This window comes from Erythrolamprus reginae, chromosome 1 (assembly GCF_031021105.1).
Source record: "Erythrolamprus reginae isolate rEryReg1 chromosome 1, rEryReg1.hap1, whole genome shotgun sequence".
Lineage (NCBI taxonomy): Eukaryota > Metazoa > Chordata > Lepidosauria > Squamata > Dipsadidae > Erythrolamprus > Erythrolamprus reginae.
The window spans coordinates 141,059,098-141,082,059 of NC_091950.1; the positions used below are offsets into that span (position 1 = coordinate 141,059,098).

Genomic DNA, 22,962 nt, shown 5'->3' on the forward strand with positions numbered 1-22,962 from the left:
ACCAAATAACGTGGTGATAAATTATTTAATAAAATACCACTGTAGCCAAATTTATTATTTATTATTTATTTATTAATTAGATTTGTATGCCGCCCCTCTCCGCAGACTCGGGGCGGCTAACAACAATAGTGAAACATCATATAACAAATCTAATATTTAAAATAGTTTAAAAGACCCTAATTTAAAAGATAACCAAACATACACATAAATATACCATGCATAAATTGTATAGGCCTAGGGGGAAGGGCATATCTCAGTTCCCCCATGCCTGACAACAGAGGTGGGTTTTAAGGAGCTTGCGAAAGGCGAGGAGGGTGGGGACAATTCTGATCTCTGGGGGGGGAGTTGGTTCCAGAGGGTCGGGGCCGCCACAGAGAAGGCTCTTGCCCTGGGTCCCGCCAAATGACATTGTTTAGTCGACAGGACCCGGAGAAGGCCAACTCTGTAGGACCTAACTGGTCGCTGGGATTCGTGCGGCAGAAGGCGGTCCCGGAGAAATTTTTTACAAACATGTTATACCTTTTATACCCATGTGCACAGTCAAATTTGACAGCTTTAAGACTTCTGGACTTCAGCTCCTAGAATTCCTCCTGCAGGCATGCTAGCTTAGGAATGGGAGTTGAAATCCACAGGTCTTAAACTTGCACAAGTTTGAAGACCCTTGCACCCCTAATCCCTAACCCAGGGGTCTTCAAACTTGACAGCTTTAAGGCTAGAGGACTTCAATTCCCAGATTTCCTTCTCCAGTCAGGCTAGATGGGGTAATTGGAAGGCAAAAACAGACCCATTTTTGTGAAAAACGGGCTAGTTTTTGCTCATTTTTTCCCAAAAATGGGGTGGGCAAAGGGTCTCGGAAGCAGTGTTCCCTCTAATTTTTTGGGGGGGTGGGCGGAAAAGTATAGTGTCTGAGCGGCAGTCCCTTTGGGACTGGGCGGCACTCTTTCCCTCTCACTCTTTCCCTCTCGGCTTCTGGGCAGGTTTGAAAAACTCTGAGTTGATGATGATTTTTAAGTGAGCCATTTCTCACTGCTCAGCTTAGAGGGAACTATGCTCGGAAGCCTACAGGAAGCGCCTGGGTGCTGGGGGATGGCAAAAATGCCCCACTTTTTGTGAAAAATTGGCCTTTTTTGCCCATTTTTTCACATAAATTGAGGCATTTTTGCCTTCCTCCAGTCCCCAGGAACTCTCGATCTTTTGCCCACCCCATTTTTGTAAAAAAAGGGGGCAAAAGCAGCCCTTTTTTTTCAAAAATGCGTCATTTTTGCCATTTCCCAACATCCAAGAGCTCTCTGCAGGCGGGGGTGGGTGGGTTTCGGGACAGCAAAAAATGGCTTCATTTGGTGTATAAGACACACCAACATTTCCAACCTCTTTTAGGGGAGTAAATGTGTGTCTTATACGCCAAAAATATGGTATGTTTGGAGTTGTGGTGCAGTGCATCTGGAGGACACACTTTGGGAAGGCTGTGGTGAAGGTATCACAAGGCACATATTAGAATCCTTAAAAATAAACTTACAAAGCTTTCCTCCTTTTGGGGGGTTATTTTGTCCTCCTTTTCCTTGCCTGTTTCTCTTTTTTGTAAAAGGGACTCCATGATTATTCTGTAGCAACTCTGCCTCATTTAATGATTTGTGCCAATTACAGGTGGTCTCTTAAATTTAGTGTATTCAACTAATAATTTCTCCAGCTTGCTTGCAGCTTCTTCATCGCATTCCAAACTGTGATATCGACTCCGTTGATGAGCCGATGGAAAGCTAAATTTTTAGTGTCACACTGTCGCCTTTATCAAATGAATAGTTATTCCCAGCTAATTCCATGGATTGAGTAAAATCGACCAAAACCCGCATTTACCAAAGTCAGTGAAATGAGGACCTAGATTGTTGGGGGCAATATGCTGACTCTGTAAACCACTTAGAAAGTTCTGTAAAGCACTGTGAAATGCTATATAAGTCTAAATGCTATTGCTATTGCTATTCCTAAATAGCGGATAACTAATGAGAGCTTGAGATATTGATTTTTGATATAATAATAATTAATAATAATAATAATAATTTATTAGATTTGTATGCCGCCCCTCTCCAAAGACTCGGGGCGGCTCACAACAATGATAAAAACAATATTATAGTGAAACAAATCTAATATTAAAAAGAAATATATAAAACCCTATAATATTAAAACCAGAAAACACATACATACCAAACATAAAATATAAAGAGCCTGGGGGAAAGATGTCTCAAGTCCCCCATGCCTGGCGGTATAGGTGGGTCTTGAGTAGTTTACATATTCCATTATTCCACTTATTTTTAAGTAGAAAGCTCGGTATAAATATTTTTATAGATGTATAAGCATATCTAAAAATGATTGTGAGGTTGGGCACCTCCCAGGTATTGTTATTTTTTTAAATAAACATTCTAAATACAGATTAATATTTATTTCCAGGCTATTTCCACCTCCCTCTCCCCCAAAAAATCATCGATCAATCTCTCAACTAGCTAATATGCTACTGGTTTATTTCTTTTAAAACCCAAAAGCACTTAATGTTTTATGCATTTTCCTATTTAGTAGTTTTAAAGAACCAAAAGTTTGGAGTGAGGAATTAACTGCCCTCCCCAAAGGTGGACTTTTGCAATGGCTATGTGTAGGTGGCTGCTCTGGTTTCATTAAGTTTCTATTTGAACACTTGATATTCTTTTAGTAATGAGCAAGGTCTATTTTTTTCTCTGATCCCTTGGGAGATCTCTCTGGGACATTGGCAGCTCTTGTCCTTTTGGCAAAAAATGATCACACACCAGGCAATATGTTCCCAAACACTTTGTTCTTTCCGACTGCTGTGCTTTTTGGATGAGTGAACGCTCAGCACTCTAGATTATCAATTAGTGGATGGCAGCTTCTTCTCATGCTGAGAGCAGATTTAGCTGTATGTGTGTGAGGGAATAACTCTCTTTTTTAGTGCTGTGTATCATAAAAGAGCCATGGTGGTGCAGTGGTTAGAATGAAGTACTGCAGGCTATTTCTGCCGACTGCCAGGTCCTGCAATTTGGCAGTTCGAATCTCACCAGGCTCAAGGTTATAAAGCCTATAGGTTATACCTATAAAGCCCTTCATGGCATCGGACCAGAATATCTCCGGGACCGCCTTCTGCCGCACGAATCCCACCGACCGGTTAGGTCCCACAGAGTTGGCCTTCTCCAGGTCCCATCACGAAACAATGTCGTCTGGCGGGACCCAGGGGAAGAGTCTTCTCTGTGGCGGCCCCGACCCTCTAGAATCAACTCCCCTTGGAGATTAGGATTGCCCTCACCCTCCTTGCCTTTCGTAAACTCCTCAAAACCCACCTCTGTCGTCAGGCATGGTGGAACTGATCCCCCTTGGCTATTCCCACTTTGTGTATGGTATGTATGAGATGCATGATTGTCTTTTATATTAAGGGTTTTTAAGTGTTGGATTTGTACTGTTTCTGTTGTGTGCTGCTCTGAGTCTACGGAGAGGGGCGGCATACAAACAAGGAAGGAAGGAAGAGAAGAAAGAAAGAAAGAAAGAAAGAAAGAAAGAAAGAAAGAAAGATTGACTCAGCCTTCCAGATTGTTGGGGGGCAATATGCTGACTCTGTGAACCGCTTAGAGAAGGATGTAAAAGCACTATGAAGCGGTATATAAGTCTAAGTGCTATTGCTATAATGAGTGGAGAATTGTGGCATAGAATTTTCACTTTAACCTGGGCAGTTCTCCATCAAAAATGAAGACATATAAAATCATATTAAAACTCAACCAATGAGAACATTAAAAACAGCCGGTAATAAAAGTTATTTAAAATATGGAAACCCAAAAATAACTGTTCCCTGGCACTCAGTATTGCAAAGTATTAATTAAATTAATAAGCTCCAGGTAGTCCTTGACTTACAACAGTTCATTTAGTGACTGTTTAAAGTTACGACGGCAGTGAGAAATGTGACTTCTGACCGTTTTTCACAGTTACAGCCTTTGCAGCATCCGCATGCTTAGCAACTGGTTCATATTTATGACGGTTGCAGTGTCCCGGGTTCAGGTGATCCCCTTTTGTCACCTTCTGACAAGCAAAGTCAATGGGGAAACCAGATTCACGTACCAACCAGGTACTAAAACGTATCAACTGCAATGATTCGCTTAACAGTGGTGGCAAGAAAAGTCGTAAAATGGGGCAAAACTCACTTAACAACAGGAATGTTGGTCTCAATTGTGGTTGTAGGTCAAGGACTACCTGCAGTTATAAAAATGATTTAGTAATAGAAATGGGCTGGCCTGATATTAAAAAGACATCAGAGTAAATGTCTCAATAGGCATACCGCAAGATAATTTTTTTTCAGATGTGGTCAAAAGAGAAGATTCACAGCTGAATAAGGTTGGAAATGGGGTTCAAAGGAATCCCACGAAGGGCGATGTTTTGCAGGGTGAAGGACTTCATTATTTCTGAGAAAACTAGGTACCACTAGGCAGAAATATAGGCATTTAATTAATTTAATTTAATTTTTAATTTAATTTTTAATTTAATTTTTAATTTAATTTTTAATTTAATTAAATTAATTTAATTTAATTTAATTTAATAATTTTATTTTATTTTATTTTATTTTATTTTATTTTATTTTATTTTATTTTATTTTATTATTTAATTTAATTTAATTTATACCGCCCAACTCCCGGAGGAAGGAACATCTAAAAAAGACAATTTAAGGAACAATTTAAAACCCCTTAATAAAATTATGCATGTCTTTTGCAGCCAGATCTAGAAGACTTTTCTTTTGATCAACGGCCACAGTCCTGCCGTCTTTAAGGTTTTCCGGCGGGCCAATAGGGTGGGGGCAGTATGGATCTCAGCAGGTAGCTAGTTCCAGAGAGCCGGTGCCGCCACAGAAAAGGCCCTCCCTTGCGGCCCTGCCAACCAACACTGCTTAGCTGACTGGACCTGGAGAAGCCCAACCCTGTGGGCCATTATCAGTTGCTGGGAGTTGTGCGACAGAAGGCGGCCTCGAAGATAGTCTGGCCCTAAGCCATTTTGCCTAGCTTTGTGGGTGGCAGTTGGGGGAGGGTGCACTCCTCACTAAATTTAAGCCTAAATTCTAGGGTTTGTGCTATACTTTTTACATGTTCCTTACCTCAGCAAATTATGTCACTGATTTTCAGCAGCTGTTCAAAGGGGCTCCAGTCCTGCAAATCAATCAGTCCATATGTCAATTGATCCCTAGAGCTCAGGTTGTCCATCCCTGATCTAGAAGTTATAGATGTATGAATGCAGAGAAAGAGGAGACATCATATATTCTGCATCAACTCCATTTATAAAACTGTGTGCTCCAGCTACTTTTGGTAAAATAGTCCGGACTCCTTGACCAGAACAAATGGCTCACATTGACAGACATCCTTTGAGGATGGAAGAGAGAGGAATGATGAACTATTAGATGCCAAGTTGTAGTGATCTTATGCTATAACAAGGCTGTTAATACTTTGAATTGCAGAAAAAGTATTATTCATCTTTCCTGAAGTATATTCTTATATATCATTCTTTCCCCCTGGAGCATGTCAAAAAATTGGACTCCCCAAATTTCAAGGAAGACTGCTTGAAGAGAAATCTCTGGGAGATACCAGGCTGGGGAATATTAAGGGCTATTTTTTTTATAAAAAAGACAGACTGGTCAGGAGAAAGATCTCTTGAATTAAAATGTTTCACATTCTTGTCACTGAAATTCAATATTCCCTGTATTTCCATTCTGTTGTCTATGGGAGATTTAGGGGAGCAGGGTTGGTCAGTGCTCAAGGTAGCTCAGTCCGGCCAAAGTTCAGCGTCCCCTGCTGCTCTGTTGCCATGGCTAAAACACATCAAATTCCTATCTAAAGCAACTGTAAGAAGCTTAATCAAACTCCTTGGCAAGAGTATGTGTGGATTTCAACTAGAGCAGAGATCTGAGAGTGACTGTTGGAAAAACTAAAGGGAGGGGTGCTTCTAAGACACCAAACCATTGTGAAAAATTCCAATCTGAAATATCAAAGAAATATTACCAGCCAGCTAACAGTGGTCTGGTTTTGTATATAATAATAATAATAATAATAATAATAATAATAATAATAATAATAATAATAATAATAATAATAATTTATTAGATTTGTAGGCTGCCCCTCTCTGAAGACTTGGGGCGGCTCACAACAATAATAAAAAACAATATTATAGTGAAACAAATCTAATATTAAAAAAGAAGCATATAAAACCCTATCATATTTAAAAACCAAACAACACATACATACCAAACATAATATATAAAGAGCCTGGGGGAAAGGTGTCTAAACTCCCCCATGCCTGGCGGTATAGATGGGTCTTGAGTAGTTTACGAAAGACAAGGAGGGTGGGGGCAGTTCTAATCTCCGGGGGGAGTTGATTCCAGAGGGCCGGGGCCGCCACAAAGAGGGCTCTTCCCCTGGGGCCCGCCAAATGACATTGTTTAGTCGACGGGACCCGGAGAAGACCAACTCTGTGGGACCTTATCGGTCACTGGGATTCGTGCGGTGCCACGGAGCTGTTGGCCGGTCGGGAGGCTCAAACGGAGGTGGGAAATCCCAATAGGGAATTCCATGGGCGGAGCTTTGATGTCACGGAGACGTCCTTCCTGGAGTCCACGTTTCGGCTGGCCAGGAAGGACGTCTTCGTGACGTCAGAGCTCCGCCCATGGAATTCCCTATTGGGATTCCCCACCTCCGTTTGAGCCTCCCGACCGGCCGAAAGCTCCCCGGCTCTTCTGGCAAGGTGACAGCCGGGCGGCGGGGCTTCTTGGCGGCCTCCTGAACCCGAATGCCGAACCTGAAATTTTGCCGAACTTCTGGGTCCGGCATTCAGGAGAACGCCAAGAAGTCTCCCGGCTGTTTAAAAAGGCGACAGCTGGGCGGCGGCGCTTGTTGGCGGCCTTACGAACCCGAACGCCGAACCCGAAGTTCCAGGTTCGGCGTTTAGGCGGTGGGTTCGTAAGGTGAAAAAAGTTTGTAAGAAGAGACCATTTTTCCGAACCCCGGGTTCGTATCTCGAAAAGTTCATATGACGAGGGGTTCGTATCACGAGGTACTACTGTATATGCATTTAGCAACCCTTTATTTAAACGATTAGTTGCCTTAGCCTGAAATCAGAACAGTTATGACCTATAAAGCTCTACATGGCATCGGACCAGATTACTTGCTTCATGTGTCCCAGCGGCCGGTCAGCCTTCTGCTGCATGTGTCCCAGCGGCCGATCAGGTCCGATAAAGTCGGCCTTCTCCAGGGCGTCACCTGGCGGGACCTAGGGGAAGAGCCTTCTTTGTGGGGGCCCTGACCCTCTGGAATCATCTCCCCCCAGAGATTTGCACTGTCCCCACCCTCCCCGCCTTCCGTAAGAGCCTAAAGACCCATCTGTGCCAACAGGTTTGCGGCTGCTAAGACCAACCTCTAGCCCCCGACCAACGAATTGAATTTCTGTCTGATTGTTTGAATGTGAATGATCGGTTTTTAATATAATAGAGTGGCATAGAAATCTAATAAATAAATAACTTTTGTTTGGTTTTCTCCTGCAGGTGACCAATGAAATTACACCTGTCCTGTCGTACTCTTACATGGCAGTATTGGTGCCCATCTTTCTACTCACAGACTATCTGCGGTACAAACCAATGTTGGTGCTTCAAAGCTTGAGCCACATTGCTATCTGGCTGATGCTGATCTTTGGTACCAGCATCATTGCCATGCAGTTCATGGAGTTTTTCTACGGCATCACGATGGCTACGCGGATAGCCTACTCCTCCTACATCTTCTCCCTGGTCACTCCGTCACGCTATCAGCGCATGGCCAGTTATTCCCGGTCTTCAGTGCTGATGGGTGTCTTCACCAGTTCCGTGGTGGGACAACTCTGTGTCACAGTTGGAGGCACCACCTTCATGACAGTGAATTATATCTCATTGGGATTCATGTGCTTTGGGCTGGTCTTAACCATCTTCCTGAAGCGTCCGAAACGCAGCCTCTTCTTCAACAGGAAGAAGAGCTGGTGTAATGGTACCTCGCCTTCAGAATTGGACAAAATGAACCCTGGGGCAGGAGAGCCCATGTGGCATAAGGCCTCTTCCTGGAAAAATCTGGTCTTATTCCGGATGGTAAAGGAATTGGGGACTCTAGTACGAATCCCGCAGCTGAGACTTTGGTCCCTTTGGTGGATATTCAATTCTGCTGGTTACTATTTGATGCTTTATTATGTGCATATTTTATGGAATGAAATATATCCCGCCACGGACAGCAGAAAGGTCTACAATGGTGGAGTGGAAGCTGTTTCTACCCTGCTTGGTATATATGGATATTTCTCTTCCTCTACAGTTGTGTTTTATGTATTTATCTTTTTAGTCTGCTATGGCTCCCAACAAGGACTAACCAGGAGCTCCAGTAATAATGGAGTAGACTATCCAATTCCACTGCCCTAAGCAGCTTCATGCAAAGGCAGGTTCTGTTATTCATACTAAGTTCATCATGGATACTCTATAATTATTTGGTTGTGATTCCCATTCTTTTTTGTTAAAGTTTTATTGGATTTTTATTTTAAAATATATATCAATAATGAACAGTGTGACTTCTGGGTATAATTCATTTTGATACCAGTAGCAATAATAATATTAATAATATCTGTTACATTAATTAAATTTATGTAATTCTAGTATTAATATATGTGTTTTAAAGTAGTCATTCAATATTTCAATGTTCCATTTTAATGCCAATGATATATTATTACATAGTAATACCATCTTTCAGGCTCTAATCTTTCCATCTAGTTATTGCTATTCTATTCTATTATATAAAAATTATATATGCTAATAATGCCCTATTTCTACCTCTATTCTAGCCAGGGTGGATAAAAATCGATGATTTTTTTCTTAAAATTGGATTTTTAAAATTTAAATATTTTTTTTATTTTTATCAAATTTATTTTAATAAAATGCTTTTGGAGTAAAAATCTATTTAAAGTTAGTTTTCTATTTAAGATAATGTAATTTATTTAGCATGAAATGGAGCTTAGTTATATAGCGTGAGGTTGTATATTCTGCAATTTTGGGACTGTCAGTAAGTCGACAGCGGATCAGAGGAAGAGCTGCTGCAGGACAGAAATGACAGTTGCTCTTTAAAAATTATCATTTAAATCAAGTTGATTTAAAACAAATCCACCCTGATTCTAACTTCTAGTCAGGCCACCATTTCTAATACTAGTATTAATGCACATGCTTATATTAAGACATAGCCCTTGATTATTTGATTATTCAGTGTTTCAATATACCATCCTAGTACCAATCATCATACATAATATCTTTCAACCTTAATCTTTCCATTTAACCATCACTTTATATAAAAGTGAGCATTCTTATTTCTACCTCTATTCTAGTTTTTTTAAATAGGCCATCATTATGTTAGAAAAAAAGAAAAAATATTTTGTTTTATACATCATCTCATGTCCATTTTAATACTTCAATTCTTATTCATTTTTTAACTTGCCTTCCATAGTCCTCTCTTAGAACTTTGTCTCTATCAACATCTGTATCTTCATTCACTCTGAATATTTATCCCATCTCTATCCCACTAAGATGCCAGGTCTCCAAAGTGTCCACCCAAGCCCTTATCTCTCTTTCAAAAGTATCTTCCCACTTATCCAATTCCATTTTTTAAATTTCTTAAAATACTCTTCCCTTGGTTTGTTTGATCAGTCATTATTATATTTATCATCTTCTCCCTCACATCTTCTTGCTTTATCATCTTCTCCTTCACATCTTGCTGATTTGTCTCTCCTATTTCTTTCTGTTGTCTTCTCTTTTTCCTGGACTCTTTGATCTTCATTCGTTATCAGTTGTAGAATATTATCTGTTTTCCCATTTATGTCTTCTTCAACTCTGTGATTCTTTGTCATAGTATCCCTCATACTTTGAAACATCAACACCATTTTTTGAAATCTCACTTATTTCCCCTGATAGAACATCTTGTCTTATTTTGGTAGGTACCACTCTTAATCAATAGTCCAAAAACAATATATTCAGGTCCAATGTTGCTCCTCAGAAAGTTCAATCATAGTTCTTTACATCTCAGGATTATTAATCTCTTCCATTTCCAGCTCCAGTCACTGTTCACGTAAATTACTCCTGGACATTTCTTTGTTTTCTCGGCTGTCCCAGCTTCATGGCAGCCATGATAGCTGCCTATTCTACTTGTTGTGGATGAGAGGGAAGAAGCCCTGAGTGGAGCAGGAGAGTTGCTGCTCTTCACGACCTGCAGGGCACCCCTCTTTATCTCACCACCGCTACAGGGTGGCTTTAGCTCGTTTCAGAGTCCTCCAACAGGGAGTACTCCTTGGGAATGTGGAGACCCAGTTCTCACATCCAATCTCGCCATGATGTCAGCCAGAGTCCGTTTGTGTTTCCCATTCTTGTAGAAATAAGAAATCTACAGCTGTTGTTGTAAAAGTCACTTGGGAATGATGAGATAGCCTGTGTTAGTTGTCTTGCATAAAAAGTTGTATGGTGCTAACCCTCAGTGAGTGTGCTTTTGCTTGGTCAAATCTTATTAGGTATGCAACTTCCCCCAATGCCAAGCATGCAAAATGAATGTCCTATCTGCTTCATTAATGGCAGAGATCACATGCTCAGTTCATGTCATCTAAGTCTAAAGTTAGGGAAGCATCACTTACAGCAAGAAAAAAACACCATTGGAAAAAGTGGTCAATACCTTATAAAAAGAACTCCGCTGTTTCCTGAGATATCTCTTTTTATATTATTTAGTTCCACTGTAATCATAACACCCTCTTAAATTTGCAAATTTATTGCTATCCCCACCCACCCCCGCCCAATTAATTTACACCATCCTAAAATCTATGTGACTGGGTACATTCACTTTGATTCGTCGTATCTCTGATCTTGGACAAAATCTACTACCTATGTGCTATTTATTCCAAGTGATTCAGCCTCCTTGAATAGCCTATATGTAGTCAATATATGTGTCAGTTATAATGAATGGATGCAGAACAATTACGAGGGTCGCCCAGAAAGTAATGCACCACATTTTTCCCCAACAATTATTTATTGGACACAATGAAACTTACACACAAGAATGATGTTTCTTCAGCACTCTCTATTTTTCCACGTAATCTCTGTCCCGTTCTATGGCATTTCTCCAGCAAGACACAAGGACGTGTATGCCTTGTCAGTACCACTCCTTGTTCTGCTCACTAAGCCATTTCTGCACTGTAATGGCTTCACCCTCTGTGCCCAGTGACTAACCGTACTTCTGTCGACTGCAGATTCTCCATAAACTGTACACAAACATTTGTGAATGTTCTCAACAGTTTTTTTTCTCTGCAGTGAGAAATTCAGTGATGACACGCTGCTTGTAACATACATCACTTATAGACACCATTTCGAAACACTGCTGCAGCTATGCTATCTGTCTGAAGCAACGCTAAATTTACACATGCACTCCTGACAATTCAAGTAATGTATATCTAAAGTTTCGCATTACTGTAGTCTGAGAAAAAAAATGTGGTGCATTACTTTCTGGGTGACCCTCATAGATTGCTAAGAGTCGTATTCCAGTAAAGTTGCCAAATTTTGTTTTGAGGATTTTTTCCACCCATGACATTGCTAGAATACAGTGTTCCCTCGATTTTCGCAGGTTCGAACTTCGCGAAAAGTCTATACCACAGTTTTTCAAAAATATTAATTAAAAAATACTTTGCGGGTTTCCCCCCTATACCACGGTTTTTCTCGCCCGATGACGTCATATGTCATCGCCAAACTTTCGTCCGCATTTAATAAATATTTTTTAAAATAAACTAATAAATAAACATAGTGAGTAATAATTTAAATGGTTGCTAAGGGAATGGGAAATTGTAATTTAGGGGTTTAAAGTGTTAAGGGAAGGCTTGTGATACTGTTCATAGCCAAAAATAGTGTATTTCGCGGGCAGTCTCAGAACGCATCCCCTGCGAAAAATCGAGGGAACGCTGTATACCTACTTCATCATCCCTTAGTAGAATACTGCATAGAAAACTAGAGCCTTGTTTAGGTATAAAGGACTTGTCCCCTCCTGACAATCATTTGTCTTTTCCTAGGTGCCATCACTGCTTTTTCTGCTGGCTTTGTGAAGATCCAATGGGCCTTCTGGTCAAAACTGGTGATTGGGATTGTGACAGCAGCCCAGGCATGCCTACTGTTGTTGATGAACACAACTGCCAACATTTGGCTGTGCTATGTGGCCTATGTCCTCTTCAGGGGCTCCTACCAGTTTCTTGTGCCTATAGCCATGTGAGTGATGGTGGTGAGAACTGACAGCTAGATTTACATTAGATACACTGGTAAAAATGGATACAAAGAGCTTTGGTCAACCCAGGAAACCAGATCAGCATTGTGTTAAGAGCTGTCATTCAAGTTACATGCTTGCACACATCACACGTACAAAGTGTGTGGAGTGGAACCCAAACGAAGTGCAATATTCCAGAATAATGCAGGATTTTTGTAAGGATGCTAAAAGTGGAAAATACTGTCTCAGATGTTCTTACTATCCCATCAGACCAATGGGTTAATGCATTTAATCTGAAAATGGTTCGCTAATGACAATAACTAATAATTCTGTCTTCTAAAAAATATTATTTTCCAGTGTTGTTTTTTTTTCCTAAGAGCCTCTGCCCTTCCCTCAAATTTATAGCAGAAGTATTACAGTAATACCCCGGTTATTGCGTCCCCGACCATTGCGAACAGGGTAATTTGCGATTTTTCAACCCGGAAGTCAAAACACCATCTGCGCATGTGTGCCCTTTTTTTCTATGGGCACGCATGCGTAGATGGCGCCCGGCAGATCAGCTGCTTGGCGGCTTCCCTGGGTCTTCCCCCTCTTGCTGGCGGGAGGGCGAGCAGCGGGCATCAGCAAGGAGTTTCCCCACCACCCACGCAAACTCCTCGCTGCCGCTTGCCCTTCGCCCGCCCATGCCGTTCATTCTCGCCGCTTTCGAGCTGAGTCCCGGAGCGAATTCGCTCCGGGACTCAGCTCGAAAGCGGCGACAGCCAGCGCGGACAAGCCGTTCGCTGGCGCTGGCTGTCGGCGCTTTTGAGCTGAGTCCCGGAGCGAATTCGCTCCAGGACTCAGCTCGAAAGCGGCGACAGCCAGCGCGGACAAGCCGTTCGCTGGCGCTGGCTGTCGGCGCTTTTGAGCTGAGTCCCGGAGCGAATTCGCTCCGGGACTCAGCTCGAAAGCGGCGACAGCCAGCGCGGCGCGGCTGTTTTAAAATGTCGCCGCCGGCATGGGGGGCTTGCCAGCACCCCCCGGACCCCCAACCCGGGTTTGGGGGGCTGCTAGGAAGCCCCCCATGCCGGTGGCGACATTTTAAAACAGCCGCGCCGCCCCCAATCTTCGGCTCCTCGCTAGCGCTGCGGGAGTAAAAACACCATCTGCACATGCGCAGATGGTGTTTTTACTTCCGCAGCGCTACTTCGCGAAAACCCGCTCGTTGCGGGGGGTCCTGGAACGGAACCCTCGCAACGAGTGGGGGATCACTGTACTGTAGCATACTTTCCCTAGTTTGCTGTCCTCAGATGGGTTAGCCTTTTGTTGGTGTATGTATTATAACATGAAACCGCTGGGCGAGATCATCCAGGGGCATGGGGTGAGGTATCATCAGTACGCTGATGATACCCAGTTGTACATCTCCACCCAATGTCCAGTCAACGAAGCAGTGGAAGTGATGTGCCGGTGCCTGGAGGCTGTTAGGGTCTGGATGGGTGTCAACAGACTCAAACTCAACCCTGATAAGACGGAGTGGCTGTGGGTGTTGCCTCCCAAGGACAATTCCATCTGTCCGTCCATCACCCTGGGGGGGGAATTGCTGACCCCCTCGGAGAGGGTCTGCAACTTGGGTGTCCTCCTCGATCCACAGCTTACATTAGAAAACCATCTTTCATCTGTGGAGAGGGGGGTGTTTGCCCAGGTTCGCCTGGTGCACCAGTTGCGGCCCTATCTGGACCAGGAGTCACTGCTCACAGTCACTCATGCCCTCATCACCTCGAGGTTTGACTACTGTAATGCTCTCTACATGGAGCTACCTCTGAAAAGTGTTCGGAAACTTCAGATCATGCTGAATGCAGCTGCGAGAGCAATCAGGGGCTTCCCTAGGTATGCCCATGTGTCACCAACACTCCGCAGTCTGTATTGGTTGCCGAACAGTTTCCGGTCACAATTCAAAGTGTTGGTTATGACCTATAAAGCCCTTCATGGCATCGGGCCAGAATATCTCCGGGACCGTCTTCTGCCGCACGAATCCCAGCGACCGGTTCGGTCCCACAGAGTCAGCCTTCTCCGGGTCCCGTCGACTAAACAATGTCGTCTGGCGGGACCCAGGGGAAGAACCTTCTCTGTGGCGGCCCCGGCCCTCTGGAACCAGCTCCCCCCAGAGATTAGAATTGCCCCCACCCTCCTTGCCTTTCGCAAGCTTCTTAAAACCCACCTCTTGTCGTCAGGCATGGGGGAATTGACATGTTTCTTTTCCACCCAGGCCTATACAAGTTATGCATGGTATGTTTGTGTGTATGTTTTGTTTTTTAAAAAGGGGGTTTTTAATTATTGGATTTGTAATATATTGTTTCTATTGTTGCTGTGAGCCGCCCCGAGTCTGCGGAGAGGGGCGGCATACAAATCTAATAAATAAATAAATAAATATCGGGGTGGATAGAAGAGTCTGCTGGAAGACTTTTAGATTTTAAATACTTTTAGATTTTAAATGGCAGTAGCAATTGTGGGTGACCCTCATTTGCAAGGATGTTTCGGCAAATGAATAGAATCCACCCAGGAAGTGTCTCTTCTTTCTGCTCAGGATATTTTGTGCAAAGCTAATTTGTTTTCTCTCTCTCTGACTGAAGCTTCCAGATCGCATCTTTGCTGTCCAAAGAACTCTGCGCTCTGGTGTTTGGTGTCAATACTTTCCTTGCCACAGTTCTCAAAACCATCATCACTATCATCATAACCGATAAGAGAGGTCTGGCTCTCTCAGTCCATCCCCAGGTAAGGAAAATAGCAAGTCACTGTAGAGTTATGTTAGTTGCTCCTTGTTCAGTGGAAACTGCCTATCAAGAAGGCCTTGTCTTGCCTGTTGTTGGGGGTGACATTTAAAGTTGTCCATGACCAACAAACTTGTGTGGAGATAGATAATTCTTCACAGTGGAACTTTTCCATTTAATTTGCTTGGGCTACTTAAAGCTAAACTAACGTATTTTTCAGAGTAGAAGACACACCTTCTCCCCCCTAAAAGAGGGTGGAAATGTTGGTGCATCTTATACACCAAATACAGTTTTGGCCTGTACAGCCCCCCCGTTCCATTTCTGCCAAAAATGGGCCCGTTTTTCACAAAAATGGGGGGCGCAGAGGGTTTGGGAGGCCTGCAGAGGGCTCCTGGGGGCTGGAGAAAGGCAAAACTACCCCCATTTTTGCGGAAAGGAGAGTGAAAAACAGTCTGTTTTTAGAAAAAATAGGGATGTTTTTGCATTCCCCCAGCCCCCAGGAGCACTCTGCAGGCTTCCCAAACCTTCTGCACACCCATTTCGCAAAAATGTGTCCGTCTTTGTGAAAAATGGGGTGTGCAGAGGGTTTGGGAGGCCTGCACAGTGCTCCTGGGGGCTGTGGAGGACAAAAACTTTTTTTTTCTTACTTACTGTTCTATTCCCGGGCTTTCGGAGTGAAACCACTGACTAAAAAACCACTATTTCAGTTTAAAATTACACTCTTTATTATGAAATGCAGTGTAAAGCAGAAAGCTGTCTGAATAAAACGTCAGGGAGTATTTTTTCTCTGAAGTGAAAATCTGATATAGTTCCGGGAAAGGCGGCATCTTCAGCCTAATAGTCTTCCATTGCAATTAGAAGGGGAAATTCATCATAGAAGAGGAAAATCAGTTCACCAGATTTTTATCCGTCAAGCAGCATCTGGCAAAGAATTTTTAGCAAGGCAGGAATCAAGGTTTTTTTTTTGGGGGGGGGGGGGATTTTCGAACACCTCAACTCTAACACATCTTCCATAAAACAGCAGGTCCCAGGGTGTTGTGGTTGGCTCTGGGCCAGCTTCTGCAACAGGGAATTTGGATGTTGCTTTAGGGTAATTCTCGGGTTCACAGAGATGTGTGTTATTGCCAGCCGATTCTGATAGTGAAGATTCACTGCCAAGGACAGACAGTGGGGGAGGGGAATCAGACGGAGAGATGGGTGCAGCCAGCCCATCAGTTAATGCTTCCATTAGTGAGAGGTCAGACTCGGAGGAGGATCCGCTTGTGGATGCCTGTGTGCGCAGGCTCATGGCAAGAATGGATCAGCTGCGCAGATAAGGGAGAACACCTGTTGCAGAGGCAATTAGGTTAATGTGTTTGGTGATAAATTACGGGTGTTGGGGAGTGTGCGTGTGGCCGTTTATCCGTTGGAGAAAGACCATTGCTATTGTATGGATTATTCCAGGACTTCTACTGCCTTTTGGACACTTCACAGTTAAATAACTCTTGTGAACTCATTGAAGGGGGGTGGATGTGAAGATTCACAGCTGCCTTAATTGCTCATTTATTTTGTCTTTTGCCGCATTCCAGGACTGTTATCTGGGTGAGAGAAATATGGCTCTTTTTTTAGAGTGTGTGCTCACAAATCTGTTTGGATAAACTACTTTCAGTTCTTCTGTGATGGTGTGTGTGTGTTTGAATTTGCATTCCTAACTCACTGGGGGCTATTAGTGAAGGGCCCGGCATAACCCAGGGTATCCAGAGGGGCCTGGCTCATCCTCCTCAGAATCTGACATTCCAGAGGTGGACAAGGAGCATTCACAACACTTACCTCTTTGAAATCTTGGTGCATCGTATACACCAGTGCATCTTAGAGTCTGAAAAATACAGTTGTGGTCGTAAGTTGAGGAATACCTGTACCTTTTAAAGGTCCATTTCTGATTTGTTTGTTTTTCCCAATCCTTAGGTGGATTGGTGGGTTTTTTTAAAAAAAAAAATTAGTGCATTGATGTTAGTGAAACCCTGTATTGCTCCTTCTCAAAATACTCCTGCATTTTCTCCTCTTCCAGTTCTACGTTTACTTTGGCTACTTCACTGTTCTGGCCACGGTGTATCTTTTGTCATTTGTGTACACGATGGCAAGACACAATGCTTGCAAGACACCCCAAGAAGAGACCACACCAGTCAAGGAACTCTGCAGCCCAGTTCTGGAGGAGAACTTGGAAAAGGAGAGAAGCCTGGAAATGGCCGGTTCCAAAACCCAAGAAATACCACAATGTGTGTACGTACATGAAGATGGATTTTCTTGCAAGGCCTCAAATGAGAAGATGAGACCAGTGCAGCTCTCATGACAATCAGCACTTATCAAAGTCAATGCATCCTTATTTTCACAATATTGGAGCTCTGCAGAAGCTCAGAGAAAAAAGCTTGCTGGGTTTCAAATGCAACTTTGGTGCAGTTGACTTTTCTGGCAGCTACAGTTCTCTGTGTTTCTTGAGTCAAGTTATACTGAAATAATATTTACCAATATTATAATTGAGCACTTACTTTTATGACTGTATAAATTTTCTTTTAAACATTTATGTTCCTAGTTCTCTCATGTAAATTTGCCAATCGCCAGAGCAAGCAAGACTAAGGCACTTTTAATGTGGATACTGGTTAATATATACTGTGATGTGTGACTCATAGTAACGCAAGACACATTTCTGTTTTCCCCTTATAGGAAAACAGAGATAACTTTTCGCGTTTGATTCCCTGATGATTGTAATCTGCCACACTCAGAAAACATATTGCAAAGAATGAAATTACCAGGCTTAAAAAAGTGCCCTTAAACTCATGAAAATAGTGACAGGGGACCAAAGTGAATTAGAAACCAAGAGCTTGCATTTTGATTAATGCTTGTGCTCCTCTCTCACAAAACTCAAGCATTTCTTTTCAAGTGATTTTTTTAATGGTGCTGATTCATGTGATCCCTTCAGGAACCTGCTGGAGAAGCACGATTTGAAAGGAAAGTAGGTCAGAACATAAGCAGAGAAATTTCAAGCAGCAGCTTGCATCTTATTTCTAAGCTTGTTGAACATGTCTGCAGTTCCAGTTTACAATGCATGTTTGTTTGTTTGTTTTTATTTAAAAGGTGCAGAAAGTCTTATGGCTTAGGAGTCATTGCTTTCAACACTTTCAACTCTGGGTCCTCCCCAGACGTTGGTATCTGTGCTTCAAGGATACCCAGAAGCATCTGTTAGCAGTTGTTACGCTCCAGGCCAGGTTTAAGATTTCAGTAAAGAACCACTACAACACAGTCAGGAGGATACTTTCCTTTATTCAGTGCCTTTAGAAAACAGTTTATAATACACAACACGCAACTGACAAAGATATAAAGGTCCACAGGCTTTTAAAACTGCATTAAAATGTCACAAAAATACAGTAGACAGTAAGAAAAACTGACTGTATGGACGTGCACGAATTTTACCCCACCCCTGCAGTAATAACATTTTATTAGGACAATAAAAACAAAGCTTAGGTAGAAATTTAGCACCTTGGTTTGTTTTTGTTTTTTTAAAAACACAACTCAAATGGATGGATATGGAGCAAGCATCAGCTTGGCTTGAGTTTTGGACACCAAAATGCAAGACTGGTGAGGTGGATCAGACATTCCATAGCAGTTAAAGTTCTACATGCAGAGGAGAGATGCCAAGCTGCTTTGCTGTGACTTGCCCTTAAGGTGGCTTTTAAAAAAAGGCTGCAGCCAGGATCAGGAATCCAGCCTTGCTTTTATAGGGGAACAAAGCACTTAAGACACAACCCCCAGTCTGTGCTCCAGAGGTCTCCACCCCTTGAAATATCCGAGTGCTTTTTAATGTTTTGGAATATGTAGGCCTGGTTCCTGTCCCAGTGTTAGGAGCAGGGGAAGACACCATTAAAGACCAGAGGGGTGGTGTTGTGAGTGGTCCCAGACCAAACAGAACAGGTGGGTCTCTTTTAACTTTGGTTTGAGAGGGGTGGCAAACAGCATTTAACCGCTTTGAACCTCCAGCCTCCACTAGTGCTGGGGTGGTGGTGGGGGTGTTTGTCAGGATTTGAGTTAACCCGGTCTGACATGCAGAAGGCAGCTCCTTGTGGGTGCATTTGGCTTCCTTGTCTAATCCACTGTTACCTGGCAACTGCTTTTTAAAGCCAGAGACTGCTCCCATTTATGTGTCCCCTAGTTATTCTGTAGCTGAGATTTGAAGGTGAATGGGATGGTTGGCCCGGAACAAACTCTCTCTCTCCATGAGGTGGCTGCTGTCAGCAGGGCCAGGGAACATGATTGGCAGGGCTCTGATAATTAATAGGAACTCTTGAAGGGTCCCCAGATTTTGCTGTAACCCACTTTGTGTAGCAAATGCTGGGCAGAGGTTTTTTTAAAAAAAGGCAACTTCCCTGCAAGGCAGAGAAGAAAAATATTGTTAATAACAACAAAATCCTCAATAAAGGAACAAATATTCTTTTTTTTGTGGCAACTTTGCTCCAATTGTGCTTCCTTCCAGGCCTCTAAAGAAAGCTGCTACATCTAAATTACCTTTAAGGTGGCTCCTTTTAACACTTTTGTCTCTTTGAAGAACAAGAAATGGGCAATTAAAGGACAAGGGAACAATGGAGCCTAACAAGGACTAGTGTTCTTCATCTCTTTCTTCTGACCCTGTATTTGCAAAGGATGTTGTAAGCAGGAACTGTAAATAGCCTTCGAAGGAAGCAGTATTATTTCCTTCTGTGTCTGAAATTTTAAAAAGCAAAAGCAGCTGAGACAGCTGGCAAGGCAGCTTTATTTTTGGAAAAGGAATTTTTGAGGTAATGCCGGGTAGATGCAGGAAAGACTGCCTGGAGCCTATCGAACTCTTAATTTTGGTTCTGAATTTTTTTAGCAAGGTCATCATATGTTTCCTTTAGCTCTGTGCCCCTTCATAGAAGAGCAGATGGTACCCTGCGTGCCAAGTTATTGGGATTTAACCTGTTCACCCAATTGGGGCTTCCAAAGGCAACACCATCAGCACTATCTCTTGTTTTGGGGAAGCCTCCTTGTATTAAGTCAATGCAAATAAATAGATCTTCTGACATCCCATTTGGCTTTGGTTTTCTCTTTTAAAGACCCTGTGGACTGCTTGGAAAGGCGAGAGGGAAAGGGAGGGGGATCAGGGAAACAGGAAATTTTACATACGGGCAGGAGAGGGAAAGAGGGAACCAGAACAATTTGGGGGGCTGCCCTTGCCTTGCACACAAATCCTGCTCTTCCTGAGCCCCCTTAGCAAGAGGAAACGAGAACAACAACAACAACAAAATGCCAACATCAGATCTGTGCTGGAAATGATAAGAAGATGCTCTTTGGCTTTCTTGTTCATTTAACTGCTTGGTTGCTATATTATGAAACTGGCTGGACACGTTATCCTGATTGATGGTGGAGGGGGGAGGAATCCCTTGCCTGCTCCCCGTTGCGGAAGGGGAGGGGGGGCTTTGGACTCCCTGCCTCCATTTGCAATCAGTACCTTCAGGGGTTTTATTTCTTGGAAGACGTCATGAAGCTGTTTTCGATGCACAGGACGATGAAGGCGTTTCTGCAGCTGTTGCTCTTCTGTTCAAGCAGCTTGCCTGACGCCAGCGAGGAAGCCTGTCCAGTCACCACGGTGTCATCCGTCCGCCATGTCTCGCAGTAGCTCTCTGTTAGCCGCTGACCCTTGGAATCGGAGCCGTGCCACACGTATTTCTGAGGCCTGAAAAATATCCTCATGTCAAGGCCGTTTCACACACAGAAGCACTATGACTGCGTCCATACACCCGTCTGTGTTAGTGTTTAGCTATAATTGAGTCAACTATACTTGGCTGGGTCAATAGCTAATAGCAATAGCACTTAAGGTTTACATACCGCTTCATATGGAGTGGGGCGGCATACAAATCTAATTTAATAATAATAATAATAATAATAATAATAATAATAATAATAATAATAATAATAATATTATTATTATCATTATTATTATTACACAGCCCTCTCTAAGCGGTTTACACAGTCAGAATATTGCCCCCCAACAATCTGGGTTTTTATATTACCGACCTTGGAAAGGATGGAAGGCTGAATCAGCCTTGAGCCAATCAGGATTGAACTGCTGGAAGTTGGCAGAATTAGCCTAAATACTGCAGTCTTAACCACTGTGCCACCATAGCTTTTAATAGTGCAAGGGATAAATCGTAGTTTAAAGAGCAGTGGCTAGGTTCATAATAGTGTTATGAACCTAGCCACTACTAGGGGGCAATGAATTGACATCTATCATGGCTGAATTGTATGAATGGTATGCATGTAGACTGGGTAGTTTAAACTGTAGGTTTTAATTAAGGTTTTATAGTTTTAGACTATATTTGACTTCTTTTTATTGTATTTGTAATTTTATATTGTTATAAGCCGCCCTGAGTCCTTCAGGAATTCGAATTAAGCAAACAAAGAAACCAACAAACATCCTTTGGCTTAATCTGATGCATGAACTCTGCCTCCTTGGTTGGTGGACTGTGACTTTGTGTAGGCTTTGCAGTGCCTAATAGTATCTTGGCTGTTGTGATCACTACTCATGTGCCATAAAGTTAAAGAAAATCTGAGCAAATCTTACTACCTATCCCCAAGGAAAGGAAAAAATATATAGTGGCTTCACATAAAACCTCTACTCTACTCTGGACCAACTTATACAAATGTTGCTAAAGGGCTTTACATAACACAAAGCAAAGCTTTTTGTCTCATTGCTGCATCTGTTGTCTTAAAAAATGCATCCCGTAGTGCTGGGGAAATGGGTAGGGCGAAAACATAAACGGTACTGCTTACAAAGGCCAATCAGAAAGGAGACCTTGGATGCCTTTGAAAACACTGTGCCACTCGGCAGGAAGTAAAACAAATTTACAATCGAGGCACATTCCAAAATCTTCACTGGAAAGTAAATTAACTCTCCTCATCCCCAACTTACCATGCAGAATCTCTCAGGACGTCCCTTCCGTCAAAGGAGAGGATGCGGACCCCAGTTCTGAATGGAGCTTCGGAGTTGGAGAAGAGGTTCTCCCAGTTATTAAACAGTACTTCATCCTGGGGAGAAAAAACCCCCAAACAAACAAGGGTAATGTGTTTGCCTAAGCAATATTAAAAAAAAAAGTTCTGCTAAGAAATATTCTTTAATCTGAGCTTTCCATTTCAAGAATCTATAGACCCCTGAGCAGCATCTTTCCAATTGAAGGAACCTGGATAACGATCTAGAAAATGCTCTTGCCTACATATAACCTTGGGAATATGTATATATATCACGTTTGTCCATTTGTTCATTTATTTTATAAAGCCATATTCTTTACACACTCTTGGCAACATAAAATGAAAGCTTGTATAATAGCTAAAGAAAGAGCATAAGAACAAATTGAAACACAATAAGGAACGCTATCTCATTGGGCTCACCCATCAATCTAGCCCAGAGCCTGGGAGAAAAGACAGATTTTTAGAGAAAGTCCGAAGACTTGCTAGGATGAAGCACTCTTAAATCTTGTGGGGGATGCAAGGAATGGTTTAAGTATCTACAGAGAATCCTACTTGCAACCATTCAAACGTACAATGGCGCTGAAAAAAGTGACTTATGACCAATTTTCCTATAGCAGTTGCAGTTATTCTTATGGTCACAGGATCAAAATTCAGGCATCTGGAAGTTATATGTATTTATGACAGTTGTAGTGTCCTGGGGGGTCATGTGACCACAACTTGCAACTTTTCCATCTAACCAGTTTCTGGGGAAAGCTGATTAACCACGACAGTAATTCACTTAACTGGGAGGAAAAGGCCATAAACTCATTGCTTTGTTTAATGATGGAAGTCGGGCTCAATTGTGGTCATAAGTCAAGAACTACCTATATTAAATTAATTTTGGAATATTCTTTGGAAAT

General features: G+C 42.5%; 2 protein-coding genes across 12 annotated transcripts in view; one reads left to right on the forward strand and one right to left on the reverse strand.

Moving 5' to 3' along the window:
* SLC19A1 (solute carrier family 19 member 1) overlaps positions 1-20,125 on the forward strand; it is a 36,846-nt gene extending 16,721 nt beyond the window's left edge. For all 7 annotated transcript variants that reach the window (XM_070726710.1, XM_070726726.1, XM_070726686.1 and 4 more), the window contains 4 exons: positions 7,562-8,318; positions 12,115-12,307; positions 14,912-15,053; positions 17,097-20,125. In XM_070726710.1, the coding sequence (XP_070582811.1) occupies positions 7,562-8,318; positions 12,115-12,307; positions 14,912-15,053; positions 17,097-17,378 (1,374 nt within the window). In that variant the 3' untranslated portion in view covers positions 17,379-20,125. The remainder of the gene's footprint in view (positions 1-7,561; positions 8,319-12,114; positions 12,308-14,911; positions 15,054-17,096) is intronic.
* Positions 18,327-22,962, reverse strand: part of COL18A1 (collagen type XVIII alpha 1 chain) — a 261,272-nt gene continuing 256,636 nt past the window's right edge. For all 5 annotated transcript variants that reach the window (XM_070726676.1, XM_070726670.1, XM_070726645.1 and 2 more), the window contains 2 exons: positions 22,008-22,123; positions 18,327-20,771 (listed from right to left, as the gene is read on the reverse strand). In XM_070726676.1, the coding sequence (XP_070582777.1) occupies positions 20,558-20,771; positions 22,008-22,123 (330 nt within the window). In that variant the 3' untranslated portion in view covers positions 18,327-20,557. The remainder of the gene's footprint in view (positions 20,772-22,007; positions 22,124-22,962) is intronic.